Here is a 19,563-nt window from a genome sequence, read left to right on the forward strand (position 1 = left end):
CGAGTCAAATAAGTTCATCAAGGTGAATTCTGGTCCCTCTTTTAGGATGTATTAGATTTGGATTTAAGGTAGATAAATAGAAGAGCTCAGAGAAGCAGAGAAAATTCTTATAGAAATATAGGAAAGAGACACAATTTACAAGAGGGTTGTTAGAAGAAGAACCTGAAAATTTAGAAATCTTAGGAGAAAACCTGCTGGTTTTTCCATCATTGTGATCTTAGAGAAACAAATTCAAAAGAGAAAAGGTCTGTTTTGATTGGTGATTCCAGAGATGTCAGTCCATAGGCTAGGGAAGTGGAGCATCATGGCTGCTCATACCATGGCAGTTAGGAAGCGAAGAGGGGCAGTGGAGGGACAAAACATAACTCCAGAAGACAGACCCCCCAAAGACCTCCCTTGAACTAAGTCCTACCTTTTAAATTTCACTTTAGTCACAATAGCCCACCGGCGTAGGAAGCCTTTAGCGGACCAATCCATTCATTAGGTCCAAGCCCCACGATCCAACCACTTCTCCGGAGGAAGCCCAACCTCTGAATCCAACTGCATTGGGTCCACGTCTTCAGTACAGAGAGATTTAGAAAAGCGTAGAGTGAAAACAGCAGCCCCAGCAGCAGCCAGTAACCTGAGAAATGCAGGGAATCAGCTGAAATGAAAGGAGCGTGATGTGCTGGGGGAGATGGTTTAAAGAAGTGAGGCAGAAGATGAGTAGAGAGAAGCACTATGCTACAATCCTCATAACCTAGTAAGTTCTTAAACGTGACATGGTTGTCAGCAGCGGGGCAGTGTAGCTTTTCTAAAGTGGAGTCATAAGGTGAAAAGTTTCATGAGACTCAAAATGGAAGCAATGCGCTGTGGTCACGTTCTACAGTGTACGGGGGCCAAGGGTGAAGGTGTACTGGTACATGCCTGTAATCCCAGCATTCCAGAGACTAAGATTGGGACACTGAAGTTCAAGACCAGTTTGGAAATACATATGGAAACACTGCCCATCCACGCACCCCACTCCCCATAGGAAAGAAGGAAAGAAAAGGGTGGGATAGCTATGAGGACACTTTCAAGTCCTGAGTCCAATGCTCACAAGCTGTGGGGGTTTTTGGCAAAAAATGTGGACCTGTTTCATCTACCAGGAAAGAAGAATAACAGTAATAGTAGCAATGTCATCAGTTCCTGTGAGGATTAAGTGAGTTTATTCTTTTCAAGTGCTTGGTGCAGTTTCTCATATATGACCCGTGCTTAAGAAATGTTAGTTACTCCTGTTCCTTCAAGTGCATACAGAACCAAATATGTGAGAAACGCAGTCTCTAGAGTTGGAAGAGTACTGAAACAGCAGAAGCAAAAACAAGACAGAAATGCCAGGTGCTGTACATGAGCACAGCCAATTAGAAATCAGGAAAACAAACATCGCCCCCCACCTCCACCCCCCCCCAAAACAGTAGTGACTTGTTAGAAAGTCTATAGCATTGTTAGAAAACAAACAAAACATAAAACCAATTACATGTCCTCTTCCAAAAGAGTCAAATCAAGTACATTTTGGGGTAAAAGGTAGAAAAAAAATATCAAAGGGAGAAGTTATGTTTTCACATTATGCAGAAACAATGACAGGATTTTCTTTTCCTCTATACTTGCAGCAAGTCCAGAGGCAATAGGTGTAAGTCAGATAATGGAAATTAGAGGTTACAAAACAGCTACGTTTTACAAAAGAATGGAATGTTCGGAGGGGTTAAAATTGCTCTGTGAATCTGAATTGGGAAGACTGTATTTACTTTTGGTCTGTTTGAAGAAAATCTCAGGAAGCATATGAAATGTAAACACAGAAAGAAACACTGACTAAAGTAATATGTAAAAAGTTGTGTTTACAATCCAGATTGACCTGTAAGAATTTCAAATGCCCTGGAGGAATATGGACATTGGTTTGATAGCTAAAACTTCAAAATACTACATATTTAAAAACACAATTTCTACATCAAAATGCTTCATTTGCATACTGGAAATTGTCCTCTTTCTTTCTTTCTTTCTTTTTCTTTTTTTTTTAAATAAAAGGTATAAGCCAATATAACTGACAAACTGTGAAATACTGAAGAAAAGCTCCTGCACAGGGGTTCTCTTAGCCTTTTCAAGAGTTCTTCAAAGAAGGGGAATTTACTGATGGGCAGGGTAAATTTAACTGGCTATTTAGTTTAAGTCAGTTTAATTGACTGTTAGTTGTCATGCCTAGAATGCGTCTTTTACCTTTGTCACGTGTAGAAGGCCAAGTGCAGATCTACAAACTCACAACTCTATATATAGACAAGTGCGTGACCATGTAGAGATGCGACTCTTACAAGTGTGCCTCTGATGATTCCGGGATGTGAGTCTGTTGACTTGACATTTGCGAGAGTAAACCGGACTGCACATTTCGCCTAGAAATCCAACCTGTTTCGCAATTTCTCCAGCAGTATTCCTTGAGTCAAGCTGGGCCGGGAGCTGGTGTAACCTCCTGGTCAAACTCACTGGCTGGGCGGGACTGAGCCTGGGCGTAGGTTGAGCCCACGAAGTTTATTCCTCTGCCTTCAGAAAACCCCGGCACAGCCAAACAGCGGTTTCCAGGAGCAGCTGCTTCCATCCTCCCAGGCTCCACTACAGTCAGAGCCACTTCTTCCAAATTCTACACCTTGGCAGACTCTACGAAGGAAAGCCCAAGGTAGACACGTGAGGTGAGCAGTTCCCAGGAGGGGTACGGTGCTCCGGATGTCTGAGCCTAGTCCGGGTGGCAGGGGCCTTAGAAGTCCGCGGGGACCAAGTGGCGACAGCTCAAAGTCGTTCTGGGAGCTCCGGGAACAGCACCTCCCACCCCAAGCCGGTGTTTTTTGGCGCCAGCCCCGCAAGTGGATCCTGCTGCCCAGCTCCCAGTCGCTGGCCTGCAGAGGAGCACGCTGGGGCGGAGGGGACCCTGCAGGGCGGGGCAGCCGGATCCAGGCCCAGCACCCGGCCTTGGCGGGATGATCCAGGAGCTCCCGGAATCCCCGGGATGAGTTACCTCCATGCCAGCCCAGGGAGCATGGGGCAGGGCTCCTTCTCACTGGGCTCCTAGTAGCACTGAGGTCTGTTTAAGCTCTGGGCCCCCGCGGCCATGTATTTAGCTGAACTGTGGTTTCTCCTCAGGTCGTGATGGAGCTTGAAGAGGACCTTAACGGAAGAGCAGACAAGAACTTCTCGAAGATGGACAAAAAGAGGTAGCCGGATCGTTTCACTTTCATACTTTACATGCCCTGTTATATACATTTGAGCAATTAGTTTGTAGCCTCCAGCACTTCAATAAAAAATTAGTGGTTGTTATTTCAGCCTTCAGAAGTGTAAGGCAGCCCTTAGAAGGAACTGCTCTGCTTGGAGCAGTCCTTCAGATGTGTGTGACAGTAAGAGACTCCTGTTCAGCATCTAGAGCGGCCATTGCTCACATCCGTTTAGTTTTATGACCTCAGCTTTATGAGCACTGTTGATCGCTCATGCACCTGAGCCATATGCTGCCTGGGCTCTCTGCTGTGACCTATTATCTTGCTTCTGATAAAATAACTACCTCTGTAAGATGTCACATGTTTGTGGCAGAAAGAAAAGAGGCCCAAATTAAATTTTGTTTGGCTCTCAATAACTTTTTATATATAAAACTGGTGTATTACCACAGAAAGAAAGAAGCCACATCTTACATTTAAAATTCTACAACGGCTGATTACAAGTGTGATTAACTTCAATGGTAGAGAGAGGTAGGAATGTTGCAGATCTAGAACCTACTTAAAAATTGTCATAGGCAATCTCAGGCCCCCATAATACCCTTATTTTCAGCCTACCTCTGTGTCTGACCTAACATTCCTGTGACTATAACCTGAAGTCATTGGGGATGTATTAAGCAAGCAGATCACAAGCTAAGAATGCCATCAGATAGCATCTGAGACCGAAAGCAGAGGTAACCCTATGGACCCACCAAGCCTGTCAAAAGTGTGCTGACTTACGGCTTTAAGATTCATTTCAGTCCACCGGGACGGAGAGGAGAAATAAACACTCCCCGTGGCAGATCTGGCTTGTAAGCCCTTGCTCACCACCACACACCTCCGTCTGTGCTCGGTGTGAAGCAGATTCAACCATGGGACAGTTTTGTCCCTTCAGAAAAGCCAGTGTCACAACAAAAAGGGGATTTATACATTAAGAGATACTAAAGAAACCTAACCAGCAAATCTGCTGAATGAGCTCAGACTAAATCCGAGTTCAGTAAAGAAAATAGACAAAGAGCACACTTGGGAACTTTGTGGGTTAGATCTTAAATAATCTCCACATTGAGCTTAATTTCTTGGACATGATAATGATAGTGGAATATATCGGTAGTATGGTATTTGCAGCTTAATAGTTTGGCAGAATCTTAACAATTGATAGCATGTACTCTTTGTCTGGATAAATGTCAAATGTTGTAGTTCATGAATCTAGGTGAATTATATACTAACCTTTACATTTTCCTGTTATTTCATATTTCAATAACAAAACATTTACATGAACAAAGAAGACACATAGTGGAGCCTAATTTTTGCCTTAAAAATAGTTTAAAGAACTGAGTTCACCACAGGCACTTAGACATTTGAGTAAGTATGAGGCTGTGTGGAGGGGAATGGGGCGTCCAGTCCTCCACAGATCCTTGTTTCAGTGCCAGCATTCCCTACAGAGTCTTCTTCACACAGAATTTTGTTTTTGAGCAGTACTTACGGGACGCCTCATCACCACTGGATTAATAATAACAATCGCCACTGGACTGTGTGTTCTATGCATCCTTCACAAACATGGTTTGTTGAGAGTTCTGTTTGTTTGTTTCGTGGCATTATGGTTCAAAACCAAGGCCATAAGCTTTATACCAGTGCTCTAAGACGATGTTTGATAAGTTGCTCTGTAAAAATTGTTTGTGATGATGGGAGTAGAGAATAATCCAGTAGGCCTGAGAGTTGGCACAAAAGTACATTTTCATGCCGTACAATATCTTCAAAGTCCGAGGATGCATCTTACAGGTTGGATGTTATTCCTGTTACAGGGAGTTTAAATCTTGGGTTTTTGTCCCAGCTGTGGGACTCCACTCTTCTGCAGTTTTCTCATTCCTGAAAGAAAGATGAAGTTTGCTTCCCTCGGAATTGTTTACAAACTGTGTGGGGAAATGCTTACTTAGTGCCTGGGATATTACTGCAACAACTCCAAGCAGCATCCATTTTAGAGAATGGAAGCATAAAAAGTCTCGCGCATGTGTGGTTATTGCTCTCTTCTCATCCTGGTTTATGGGATACTGAGTGCATGTTTTCTGAGAATAGGGTGAATCCAAACCTGAAGATGTTCATGTATAGTATGTCCATTGTCCATGTAACATCAAGCCAAATGCAAGTAACCTCTGACCTTCTTCTTTAGAAAAAGGTGATTTAATTACACCGTTTCTTAGGCTGGTTGTGTTAGTCCTGAGAAGATGGTTCTGTCTGTGAAACACTTGTCATGCCACCTTGTCATGCCACAAAAACCCACATTAAAAAAGCTTGGGATCCTAAGGGTAATGACCAACTAATCTAGCCAAATTAAGGAGGTCCAAATTCAGTGAGCAACTGAAAAAAACAAAACAAAACAAAACAAAACTGGAGAGCGATTGTGAAAGGTATTGAATGTTGATTTTGCTTAAATGTTATTTAGTCAACAGAAGATGAATTTACTTTTTGAACTTAAAAATACATGTAAAAGTAAGGCCTTTCTTTTTTAGCATTGTTTCTACACAAGGAAAAGAAGGCTTGCTATGGTTAGTATGCTATTACATCCTACGTGGCAGTCACATGGAGTGAAATGAATTAGGGAGTCATTTGAATATGGGTTCAAAATAAGAATTGACCTTTTCGTCTAAGGACAGCTTTTTCAGTCCTCATAGAGCATCTTTTCTAGATTGTATTTCTTTCTGTAATGGTTCAGTTAGTGCTGCAGATACCCTTTCACAATTAGATTTCCTCACAGGGTGATTTCATTACTCCATTTCTTAGGCTGGTTGTGTTCAGCATCTGATCATCATGGGCCTTTATTAGGAAGAGGAATGATTAAGAAAAACATTCAGTCTCTATATAGGATGTCAAGTGGACACAATTACTCAGATGATAATCAAGATGGCCAATCCTAAAAGCATAGATGATTTTGTACTTAGAACAAAAATGCAAAACATTCCCTTTTAGAGAGTGTTTTTCTTATTGTAAAAAGTGTGTGTTAGGAAAGTTAAGAGATGTCTGTCTAAGGTACAAAGAATATATAAAAAGCCCAATTCTCACTCGGGAGGCAGAGGCAGGCGAATCACTGTGAGTTCGAGGCCAGCCAGATCTACAAAGTAAGTCCAGGACAGCCAAGTCTACACAGAGAGACCCTGTCTCAAAAAAAAAAAAAGCCCAATTCTCTTCTAGAGCCACCTAGGTAGATGTCTAAGATATATGCAAACATATTTACATTTCAGCCTCATAAGTATCACACAAGTATGTGTTATTGGCTAATATTGACATGGATTGTGATTGCCATTTAACAAAAACTCTATAAATTGATTTAGTAATTGCAAGGATTTGAATAATTTTTAAAGTTTTGTGTAATTATTCTGCTGTGTTTTCAGTAAAAAGAAGAAAGAAAAGAAACCAGCCGTCAGTGTGCTTACAATGGTGAGCTTTTAATCTACTACTTTCAAACTTAACTCCTCCTTCTGTCCCCTAGAAAAGAGATAATTCACCTGCTACAGTATTTTCTCAGAGACTATAGTAATGAGGCGGTAAAGCTAACTGATTAGAGTTCTCCTACCTTCAAGCAAAGATGGTTTGTAACTTGACAAATGAATTACAACTTAGCAGACATCGCTTCCTGCCCAGATTTCTGTATTATCCTTATGAGTTATGTCTCTTTGATCCATGGCCTTGGGCCTTTCCTTGTCGTGATCTTTGAAATCTGGATATGAGAGATGGATTCATTGCATGACATTTTTAAAGTCCCTTAGCATCTTGGCACGGTCAAAGTCCCAAGTACTTATAATAATTAAAGGTAGCAATGGATTATCCATTACTATGATTTAGCGTATACCATTATTCTGGGCTGAACAATTGAACTTGAAACAATTATATAAGTATTTAATTTTCTGGTTCCATGCTGATTGTTTGGAAGCTTTTCTTTAAACTCGCTTGGAATGTGACAGGAATTTTATAGGTGTGTTTTTTATTGCTGTTTTGTTTTTTAATGATCTTTTTCCACCAACACTTCCTATTTTCTAACGATCCATATAAATTTACCTGAACTGTTCTAGGCACCGGAACCGGGGAGAATGTTCTAACAATTGAGCCCTGGTCTTTACAAGTCACTCACTTCACACTAGTCATGTTATGAAGTGTGGAGGGCTGGAAAAGTGCCATGTAAAGTGCATGTTTGTTCATTCAATATAGAGATAGATTTACGTAGGAGAACAGTTTCATGACTTGCTCCAAGGACTTTGGTCTTCTTAGACAATCTGCATCTTCCTTTGGCCTCATTTGTTCTTGCTGTGGTTCCTTTGTTACACGTCTCCAGTCTTCTTCTTGTCTTTGCCAATACTGTTGGTAGTGGTTTGATTTTTGAGTAAAGAACTCATGTATTCTGGCCTCTAACTTCCTGTGTAGTTAGCGATGTCCTCACATTCCAGATCCCCTTGTCTTCACCTCCAGAGCGCTAGGATTGCAGGCATGCTGCACAGGTCAGCACAGACAAAACTCTTGAAGCACCCAATGACAGCTTTTTGTTTTAGATTTTATTTTTTCTTTTTAAAGATTTCATTCTTATACTCTTGCATGAGAGGCAACTTTTATGTTAAAGTTGGATTTATTCTTGAAATTTAATTTATGTCATTACCTTAATACCAACATAGTTCTGTCTTGTTATTTGGGTATTTGTTGTTTTCCTGTTTGGTTTGGTTTGGTGCCAGGGATCCACGCAGGGCTTTTGTGCATGCCATGAATCCACTGACAGAAAGTTGCAGCTTTATGCCTGTAGTTTACTTATTGTTTATAGGTTATAATTTTTTAAAGACTTGAGATTTTTATATTTCAGAAAATGTACCCTAACTACTGTGTAGAGTTACTCTTCTCAGTACTCAATTCAAACTGCACCAAAAGTGAGACACACACACACACACACACACACACACACACACACACAGACAGAGAGAGAGAGAAGAGAGAGAGAGAGAGAGAGAGAGAGAGAGAGAGAGAGAGAGAGAGAGAGAGAGAGAGAGAGAGAGAGAGAGAAATATAGAAATTGAATGTGAAGTAGTAATAATCCCACATGTCTAACAATATGTGTCAGACATTGTTATAATTACCTACCATACAAACGTATTTAATACCTAAGCATTTTTTGAGGTTCACACTTTTATTACAGCTTTACAGAAGAAACAGGGCAAGCTTTTTCTTGCACCCCAATACCTAGTAAGTTGAGGATAAAGGGAATGTATTCTAAGCCTTTTGAGCAACTGCTGTACTTGGGTGTTGTTCTAGTTACACTGATGGAAATCAGCATGTGGAGGAAAGGATTTATTTCACATTACAAGTCAAAGCCCATCACTAAGTGAAGTCATGGTAGGAAGTTGCTTACCTGCTTTCTCCTAGGCTCACAATGCTGTGTTTATACTGCCCAGGCCCACCTGTCTAGGGATGGTACCTCCTGCCGTAGGCTGACTCTTCCTACATAAATTAGCAATCAAGAAATTGCCCTATAGATATGCCCATAGGCCAATCTGATGGAGGCAGTTCTTTGATTTTGGTTCCCTCTTCTCAGTTGACAGCAAAAATTAGCCAATACAGGTGCCTTTCTCTTGTCCCAAAGTGTTGATGTAGAAAACTGGACCCTAGCCTCTGTATAAAAACTATGGTTACAGGGATCTAATCAGGAGGTTTTAGCATAAAATTCTAATACAATTACAATGCATATTAATACTTTCTAGGCAAGAGTAAAACATGTGTATTGGGGATTTCAAAGAACTCTGAGTCCAGTGACTTAGTACGGAGACTCAGAACTCAGGATGTTACCAACACTCATAGCTAAGATTGGGCGTTCAGTTAACAATAATAAATCTCAGGAAAAAAACTTTAGCTACAATGCTACCTCTTTGAAAAGCTGCAGCCAAGATTTATTACAGGAAAAGAGTGCAAATCAAAATCAGTAATGGCAAAAGTCACATGAAATGAGGTTCAGAAGAAATCAGACACAAGCTTCCAGTGTTACCCACGCAAGCATCCAATTGCCAGCAAGATGCTGTAACAGCAGAGGTGAACGCTGTCTGCCAGTGGAGTGCTTCCGGGATGGGGCCAAGGTTCCCACTGAGGGTGATCATTAAGGAACTTTCTACCCAGCAGGTACCCAAATTGTAGACTCTTAGGAATGCCAGTCATTCAGCATAATCCACGCTGTGACTTGGCCACATTTGCCAGTTGCAGTGATGGAACCTCCTCAGTTCCACATTCCAGATGCCAACCAAGTACCAACCATCCAAGCAGTCCATTTGCTTTCTCTCTCTAACAGCCATGGCGTATCAAGTTGTACTAGAACTAGGTCCATCTTCTCCTGTTGAAGCCAGACAAGGAAGCCCAGTAGGAGGGAGGGGTCCCAAAGGCTGGCAGCAGAGTCAGAGGCAGCCCCTGCTCCCGCATTAGGAGTCCCACATGAAGACTAAGCTACACAACTATTACATATGCTGAGCAGTCTTCCAAATCATTTCTGAACTCTTTCTGCTCCCAGAGTTAATTTATGTTTACTAGGAAACCTTAGCAGTCTTGAGAGAATAGTTCTCAAGTGAACACCTCATTCAAAATTTTACACTACCTTACATTTTATGTCAGGGCTCACTTTAGTACTTAGCGAAACATAAACAGAATAAACTTGAAATCAAGTGGGAAAGCAGCAAGGAAAGTTGTCTGCCATTCCTACAAAGTGAGCTCCTCAAGGATTACACACTGTTAGTATTTTGTGGCAGGTTCAACACTAAGCTTTCTATCTTGTGCATCGTAGTTCTAAACAGATGACAATTGTTGGTGTCAGGAAGCTGTTCTTTGTCAGTACCTTCTAAGCATTATTTCATTTTTAACCTGTGATGTTTGACCTTCTCTCGCCCTTATGCATAGCTGGGCAAAATGCACACTAAGAAGTTAAGTTGTGTACTACAATTCAGAGCCACATAACTGCTATAATGGTAGGCCCAGCTTTTGCCCACATACGCAAGTAAACTATTCATTTGAAAAATTGTAATGGAGTTGGATGGTGGTGGCACATGCCTTTAATCTCAGCACTTGGGAGGCAGATCTCTGTGAGCTGGAGGCCAACCTGGTCTACAGAGAGCTACACAGAGAAACCCTGTCTTAAAAAAAAAAAAAAAAACAAAAACCAACCCAACCTATAACTGTTTATGATAGCTTAGGACTGGTTAAAATGTAACCTCCCTGAATCTGAAGAGTTCTTTGTTAATGCTGTTATCTTATGACCATCTGGTCATTGAAGACTTTGCCACCTGGCTTAGTGTCTTCTTCCCACTCCTGATTTTCTTACTCATCCTGTAACCACTCTTTGACCTTTATAACAGTAATAATCTTACAAACCTACCCAAACTTGGATCTGTTCCCTCCTGTTTTTCATGTTAAAGATACTCAGTTTTGTTGTGGTGTTTTTTTTTTTTTTTTCTTTAGACAAAGTCTTGCTATGTAAGCCACCACTGCCTTGAAACTAACATATTCCTTCCACCTTAGTAGAAGTAATGAGAGGGTAGGTGTGCTCCACCACACCCAGCCCCGTTCTTCCAACACATCACTTACTTGAACAATGGTTCCCACCTCTTCTGCCTTCTTTAGTGCCTGCTGCATAGCTATTACCATCCCTTTTCTTCCATATCCCCAGTCTCTCTAAAATCTTTGTTGCCAATTAGCTTGAATGTTTTGGAATTTGGTTTCTACCCCTACCACTTACTCAATTCAGTGGACATTTGAAAGCTCTGTCTGACCTTGAAGCTGCTCTTGCCTCTGGCCGCCAAATTCTTTCTATGATGACACAGTGTGGTTTTCTCCCACCTCTTTGGCTTCTTGTGTCACTTTTTCCCTTTGGGATTTTCTCAATCCTTTATCCCCTGAATTGTTGATGCTGTTGGCACCCATCTGCTTCTATATAGACATTTTTTTCAAAGTATTTTTGATCTTCATGCAAAATGCTTTCTCATTTCTCTCTCTTCTATCGTTTACAAGGATATTCTTTACCATTTGATAGAACTCCTCCTTGGTCAGTTTCACTTAACTATGCTCCAGACATCCTTCTATATCAGTAGCCTTATCAGCCCAGACTCTGTTTTCTTTTACTCAGTTATAACACCCCCACCCACACTCTGCCTTTGTAAGTCATACTTATGGGTGAGGACCTTGGTTCTCTTTTCCTGCGATGGCTTCTGTCTATAAAGTCATGAGTTCAAGTCTATCAGTTTCAATTAGAGCTTCTGATTCCTCCTAAGGAAAGTTTGCTCTCTTTAAATTATCTCTCTTTTTGACAGAAAATGCCATTAGTTAGTTAGTACCTTAGACGGTAATTTAGACAGTAAACTGCCACAAATTTATCCTCTTGCAGTTCTGGGGTGAACTAAAATCAAGGTGTCAGGAGGATTACATTCATCCTGGAGGTTCTTTGTAAGAATCTGTTTCCTTCCCATTTTGAGTTCCTGGGGGGGCGGGCGGTCCTTGCATACCTGTGTCTTCTCCTTTTATCACTGTAGCCTCGGAGCACCTACTTGCCTCTTAGAAGTATCTTTATGATTACAGTGGCTCTACCTGGATGTCCCAGGATAATCTTCCCCAACTCCCTAACATCTGCACTCTTTTTTACCATGTCAGAAGATGTATTCACAGACAGCATCCCAGGGTTAGACTGTGCACATGAAGAGTGACATTCCTTTGTCTCTCATTCCTAGCACGCTTTTATTCTCTTCTAGCACCCAGTCTCTGGTTTTGTACTTCTCAAGACCTGCCTGCCAGAGTCACGTGAGATTGTTTCAGTCTGTTCCTTCAAGTATTGTGCTGCTTTTCTTCCCTACTGAAGGGTTGTAATAATGTTTTTTTTTCTTTTCTACTTATGGGGAAATTTGGAGTGAAAACTAAGCTGTTCCTAATATACATGCCACTTATGCTATGACCTCTCTTATTTATGAATCAATTACAGACAAATCTTCTCCCCACTCTTTTCTCATCCTAGTGTCTGTTCTTTAACATATACCAAGCTTGTGTCTACATAAGCATCCTCGTTCGTGCTTTTCCTACCTGAATGCTTTGTTTAGAGATCCCCGCATGATGAACTGCATCGTTTCAGAGAGATGTACCCTGACCAGCCAGTCTAAACTCACTGACCCTGTCAGTCACCATCTGAGTCTGAAGTTGCATCCTCTAAATGCTTAACCACTTCCTCACTCCTCACACTCCTCCTCGCCCTCAGTGTGTGCTCATGAGTGGAGTGATTTTATGTTTTGTTCACTGTTGCTTCTATAGGGCCTAGAACAGTGCCTAGAGCCTTAATAGGTCCCTGGATACAGAGTGCGTATTGACCATGTCTAATCCTTATTACCAATTGTGTGAAGTGTAAGCTTTCTACAGACAAGCAACCTCTGTTAGCCACTATTATTGCCAGTACTTAGAACCAAATGAAAACCTTATTCTATCTCGTTAAACACATTTAAAATGTTGATGAGTGGATGAATTCACTGATCTTCCTCTCCAACTCAGGGGCTACAGTGAGGTCACATTTCTTTTTTATTATTTTATTTTATTTTTAAAAGTTTTATTATTTTTTATTAATTTATTCATATTACATCTCAATTGTTATCCCATCCCTTGTAACCTCCCGTTTTTCCCTCCCTCCTGCTTTCACCCTATTCCCTCCCTTATGTCTATGACTGAGGGGGACCTCCTCCCCCTCTATATGATCATATGGTATCAAGTCTCTTCTTGATAGCCTGATATCCTTCCTGTGAGTGCCACTGGGGGTCCCCACATTTCTATCCACACTGTCAATGTCATCTAAGGTACTGTCCTATCTGTGCTTTCTACTTTTTTCCTGCGATGATTCACCTTCAGCTTTCAATGCCAGTTACTTTCATTTTGTGTTCATGGTTTACCTTCTCTGCCTTTTCTACCAGCCTCTAGCTGTACACTTTTCATTTCCTTTTTATTTTAAAGGCCTTCAACTATAGTTAATACCTTTATCCAGTCTTATGTTATACCTGAAATATTACAATTTTGTCTTCTTATCCTTTGACTGGAAGGGCCTGAAAATCCATATTTTTATGTTTGCAAACCAACTGTAGTAATGGACCATTTATGTTTCATACTACCTTCTTGATAAAAGTTTTCTGCATTACATTGTAATCTTTGTAACAGCTGTATTAATTTTTCATTTTATAAATACCAAAACTGAGGCTCAAAAATTTAAAATTATAATATAATTACATCGCACACACCCACTCCCATTCTCTTTGCCACCTCCAGGTATTCCTGGCCTCCTTTTACTTGATTATCTATGCATCAATATACATGCACAACCCGCTGAGTCCACTCAGTGTTGTTTCGATGTATATTGTTTCAGGACTGACCACTTGGCTTTGGATAACCAACTTGGGGTTCATACCTAATAAAGACTAATTCTCCCTCTCTCCACAGTTGTTAGTTTCCTGGTGTTCTTTTCCAGGAGACAAAACTTTTCTCCATCCATGTTAGCATCTTTATTGGTGTTGTCCTTGTTAGGACCTTGTTTCGACAGGTCTTCCTGAGTTACTGTGAGTAAAGTTTCCCAGTGATTTGTAGGAGGCAACATCGTAACAGATTCCCTAGGCTTCTGGCTCCTACAGTTGTATACACCATCTTTTGAAATATTCCTTGCCAGAGTGAAGGTTACTAAGAGGGCCTCTAGTTGCCCCCCCACTCCCCCATCTCTTTCCTAATTAATTATAAATTTGACACAGGTGATGGAGGCATTCGTCTAACTCAACACTGTAAGTTGTATCTGACTGCTTTCCTTAGATCTCACCCTTTCTTTCAGGTCGCAAAGAAACAAGAAAAAGCTGACTCGTCTTTCTGTTCCTATCACTAGAAAAATATCTGTGTCTGTACTCATTCTCAGCTCACTCATTCCTGTCTGAGATGAATAGAAATACATCTCTCTGTTTTGGAAGCCACCTTTCTCTTTGCCAAGTTTTACTCTGTAAAATTTCAAACATAAAAGGATGGAATAGGAAACTCCACACTCACATACCCATCATGTATTGCTAATAATTATTAACACATTGCCGTGTCAGGTTTCAGCAACACCCACAGCTTTCAAGGTATTTCATATATAGCCATCTCATTTTATGAATTTCAAAGTGTTGCCTGTAAAACTTTTCCCATAAAATATATTTACCCTATTTAGCAAAATAAACAATACTCTCTTAAAATAATAAAACATCTAAATGTTTTAGTCCATTCAGATGAAACACTTTTAGTTTTAAAAAAAGTGAAATTAAATAGAGGAATGTTGTATCTTTTATGACTCATGACTCTAAAAATATCAAATGTCAAGGTATTCCCCTTTTATTTATGGTACTCTCTGATCACTTGTTTAAAATGCTGACAGTTTGTATACCACTCCCATAGCCTAATTTTTCCTTTCTCTATTTTTTAAGGAAGAAGGTAGTTGCTCAGACAAAATAAAGAATATATTGGAAACCTTTAGACTGTGGTCCAGTCAAACATGAAATATACCCAGACACTATTCTATCCTTAGGGGTATAGCTTGTAAAATAAAGATGATGTTTTGAAAGTTATGTCATTAACCTACACTTAATCTCATTCGATTACATTTTTAGTATCAAGATATAATTTAAAGACAAATACCTAGGAGCTATAATATTAGATCTTATTTTACACCATGCCTTAGCTTCACTAATTGTTTCATTAAAATTGTCTTTGTTTAGGCTCCTGCTGTATGGAGTGCCTAGAGCTCTTTCACTCCTTGTTTCTCCACTTGTTATTTCAATGCTTATCCTCACTTGGTATGCATGTAACTCACTTAATACTTAGTGAGTAACTTTAGTATTGCTTCTGACTCCTTCTGAAGTACATATAAGCTCTAAAACTTTGGTTTCTTTTTCTGCGTGTTTTTATATTCCCAGATTCCTGATCTTTACTTTGGTTTACATTTCCTGTACAGAGCTGACTTTTTACCCAGTATCCTCCCTGAACTAAAAAGATTTTGCCTGCAGCTGCATGTATACACACGACAGCCACCTGCTTCCAAATTTGTCCATAGACTGCCATCCCTACTTAGGTGTCATTGCCTGATCCCTGGTCTTCAGTTTCTTTCATTTCCTGCCTAGACTTTTAACCTAGTTTTCCTCCTATAATTATCAACATGCTACCTGTAGCTAGATGGTGCATCATATGACAGCCACTTTTCTTAGGGATTGTCTACAGACTTGCAGTTAGCTTGGCACTTTCTATTTTCATTTTATTGTACTTTTTATTTCAGCTCCTCACCAGTTTCTTGAGTCATTTAGAAGAATGACTTGTCCTCTAGATGGGCCCTGGGCTTACTTACCCTTTCTTACATTATGCTTCGTCCCATCATTTTTTTGGATTCAGATAAGCCTTCTTTTTCCTCCTGTGTCTTGTCTATGGTTAGAGACTTGGTGCTAATCTGCATTAGTCATTCATTATGATCATATTTTAGCCTTAAGGAAAATGTTCTTAGGAAATACTCATCCAATTAATCATTTTTCTTTTCCGAATTATTTGGAAATTATTTTGCATATATTACAACTCCACTGTGCAACAGATCTTTAGTCAAAGACAATTTTAAAGCCATGGAAACCCAGTCTCAAAACAAACAAACAAACAAAAAACAAAACAAAACAAAAAACCCAATAACCCAAAACCCAAACCAAACCAACAAAGACAATTTTAAAAAGTAGTGAAATGTTTCTTCCATGGTGTCTTCAGGTGTGTGGGTGGGGTGGCATTTAGGGTTTTTCCATGAAATAAAAAGTGGCCTCTAGCCTTAGAAACTAGAAAAGTAGTTATGATATCTCTGCTATCATCTCATTAACAACCTTTATAATTCTCTTGTGTAAAAGGAGAAGACGCACTACTCCAATATAAAGAATTAAGACAGAGCTCAATAAATGAGTCAAATGCCCACTTTTTATTAAGTTATTGTAGTAAAAGAATAGAGGGCAAAGAGCTAAAGGCAAGAGGGTAGCTTAGACTAGTAGCTAGGAATCTGACAAAATATTTGAATTTGAGAGAGGTTTTGGATGTAGAGGAAAATATTTATGAGAACATACTGATGTCCATGCTTTATTTTCTCCTCTTTGTAGTTTCGCTATGCAGGTTGGCTGGACAAGTTGTACATGCTGGTGGGAACTCTGGCTGCCATTATCCATGGAGTTGCACTCCCGCTTATGATGCTGGTGTTTGGAGACATGACAGATAGCTTTGCAAACGTAGGAAACAACCTGCCAAACTATACTAATGGAAGTAAGTATTTGTCTATGGTACCAGTTGTGACAGAAACTTACAAAAATCACTCATCTAAAGTAATTATTTGTGGGGTCTTAAGAAGGATACAAGCCAACATTCACTGGTCTGGGTGGTGAACAGTTGTGGACTCCTCTCATCCTTGTAGTGAGCTTGAGAAGATGGTACAAGCATTAGAACAACCAGTGCAAGTGCTGACAGAGGCATGTAGAAATAGCGAGGGGATCTCTGATGTCAGATATATCCAAGAAAGCTTCAGGAAGAAGTATAGGAATCTCCTCAGGTCCATGAATGGGAAGGTGAGGCAGTTGTGAGAGGCTGTGGTAGATTGACTATACATGTAAGAGAAGAGTCTAGAATGATCCTTAAGGATTTAACCTGAGAACCTAGAAGAGCATACTTGCTCTCAAGGTGAGAGAGATGGAAGTGCAGTAGACTTCGTTGGCAGCAACTGCCAGCAACTGTGTTTAGTACATTGTTCTAGGTTGGGCTCTCTGGGAACAAATCCAGCAATGGAGAAAGGGAGCCAAAAAAAGTGTAAAGAGATTTTTTAGAAAGGATTTGGGAGAAAGGATCAGATCCAGTGTGCAGGAGTGGATGTTTGCATAAGCTAGATGCAACAGTTCATCCTCAAAACCAGGAAGAGGTAGAGAATAATTAATGTCAGAGTCCAAAGGTGGAGGTGGACTGTGAGAAAGTTCTGATGACAGCAGATCCTTTCATTTGCCAGTGACTTCTTCCAATGGACACAGAACTATGCAAAGTACAGATGTCTGCATATATTATATTTTTCATATGCATACATATCCATGGTAATGTTTAATTTATAATTCACAGTAAGAGATTAATGAGAACAATAATAGAATAAATATAACAATATGCTACATTCAAAGCTATGTGAATGTGGTCTCTCTCTCTTTCCCAAAATACCTTACTGTGCTGTTCTCACCCCCTTCCTCTTGTAATGACGTGAGATATTACAGTCTCATGGTTGACTTCAGGAAACTGAAACCACAAAAAGTCTAAGTGTGGTGAGGAGGGTCTTGCAATTCAATTTTCTCATGATGTTGAAAGTAAGAAACCTGTTTCATAAGAAATGAGATGAGAGCAAGAAAGTGAATGGTCTATTGAAGGAATTTGTATGGTACATACTTGAGTTGGGTATTAGTTCCACCATAGACAGGTTAATAGCATCACTCTTCAATCTGAAAGACACCCCAGTCAAGCAGAGATTGAATGAACTAAGTTAAATGAAACTTCTCAAAGGCTTATGGCTCAGTTTCCGCACAGGTGGGAAAAATGTTAAGAAGGGATCAGGCTGTGGCCCAGTGGTAGAGTGTTCACCTACCAGGCATGACTCCTAGGGTTCAATTCCTAGTACTCAGAAACACATAGATACTTTTTGGCTTACAGTGACCCATCAACATTTGGAATTTTCTTTTTATTTGATGCCAGCAATTAAACCCAGGGCTTTGCATGTCAGCATCTGAATTTTAAGTCTCTGGTGCATGCAATGAATTCATTTTTCTAGAAATAGTCATAAAACACCAATAGGGACATTTTTGGAATATTTGATACTTGTCATGGGTTCTGGAAACTATTTCTTTGTCATCCCAAAGAACCCATAGCTTACCTGACATTGGGCTACTTCAATTCTGTTCATACAGAAAATGATTTGAGCAGGGAATTTTTTTGTATTGTTTGAGTAATGTAAAAATTATATGCTTTCCCCTGCCTTTATGATATTCAGATATCTTGTAAAAATATTCTGTGTCAACACTCAACTGTCATATCTCCTTTGAAATATTCACCCAAGGAAAGTCCTCAATGCTTTCTGAACTCTTTAGTTCCTGTAAATGCTATATTTTATAGCAAGCTGTGGAGTTGGCTATCTCATTAGCTTGTAGTGAAGTACTTCCATGTCTCAGGGTTCTCTGGTAGCTCGGCAGACAAAACCTTACCCAGTGTTTTGTGAAATCTGAATACAAGCATGGCTTTAACAGGGTGAGAGGTGTAACTAACTATGCTGTTCACACAGTACAAAGGGACAGTGGTTGATTTAGCTTCAATAAAGAAATTAGTCAAGTGTTGAAATTTGACCGAGTTTGGGACAAGAGTCTCACATAACTTCTTGACGTTAGAAGAACTGACTTCTTATGAGCAACACTAAATTGAGTCTAGTATATCCATCGGCTTTTCTTCCTGTGGCAAACACCTGCGAGAAAGAACTTAAATAAGGGAAGGGATTTTCCAATTTATTTCTACCTACAGTTTCAATGATTTTATTCAAAGTTGAAACAGTTGCTTTAGAACTGAGGAAAAGTGGAAATTATGTAAGAAAGAGGGCATGTGGTAGATGGTCTGTTCACCCCATGGTGTCAGGTGGAGGGACGCACGCGCACACGCACACAGACACACACACACACACACACACACACACACACACACACACACACACACACACACACACGAGACTAGAGGGAGAGAGAGCCAGCCCAAGGCCAAGATACTCTTCAAAGGCATGATCTCAATGACTGTTTCCAGGGTTTTTTTCCAATTATTTTCCATCCCTAAAACTTCCATCCTCTCCGCAGAATGTCATCATGTTGTGAACCCATCTGCAGTTTAATCCACAGCTCAGGTTAGGGCTATCATGATCCATTCATTTCCGCCAACAAAACCTGAGACATTTTCAGAGGACACTTTATGGTTTGACCAAACCATACCACTAATATTTTACTTAGTAGTCTCCTTTCCAATTCTATTATGGCTTCTATTGCTTCTATTACTTCTCCATCACCCAGACATGAATTGTTTCTGATCCCTTTAAGGACACAAGTGGTCTCTTCTGACAGAAGTACTCCTCCTTACTAACTAAGCCAATTCAGATGTAAGGATCGGCAGTGCTAAGGTCTGAGCACTTATGTCTTCCAAAACTAATGAGGACATTCTAATCCTTAGTGAACAGGTCTTGGGAGGCAATGGCTTTGGAGCATGATTA

The 19,563-nt window shown here is 40.2% G+C and overlaps 1 protein-coding gene across 14 annotated transcripts in view; it reads left to right on the forward strand.

Annotated features, from left to right (window-relative positions):
- The first annotated feature begins 6,639 nt into the window (after positions 1-6,639).
- Positions 6,640-19,563, forward strand: part of LOC127194577 (phosphatidylcholine translocator ABCB4) — a 258,699-nt gene continuing 245,775 nt past the window's right edge. For all 14 annotated transcript variants that reach the window (XM_051152051.1, XM_051152047.1, XM_051152046.1 and 11 more), the window contains exons 1-2: positions 6,640-6,674; positions 16,403-16,562. In XM_051152051.1, the coding sequence (XP_051008008.1) occupies positions 6,672-6,674; positions 16,403-16,562 (163 nt within the window). In that variant the 5' untranslated portion in view covers positions 6,640-6,671. The remainder of the gene's footprint in view (positions 6,675-16,402; positions 16,563-19,563) is intronic.

This window comes from Acomys russatus, chromosome 10 (genome assembly GCF_903995435.1).
Source record: "Acomys russatus chromosome 10, mAcoRus1.1, whole genome shotgun sequence".
In the NCBI taxonomy this organism is placed as follows: Eukaryota; Metazoa; Chordata; class Mammalia; order Rodentia; family Muridae; genus Acomys; species Acomys russatus.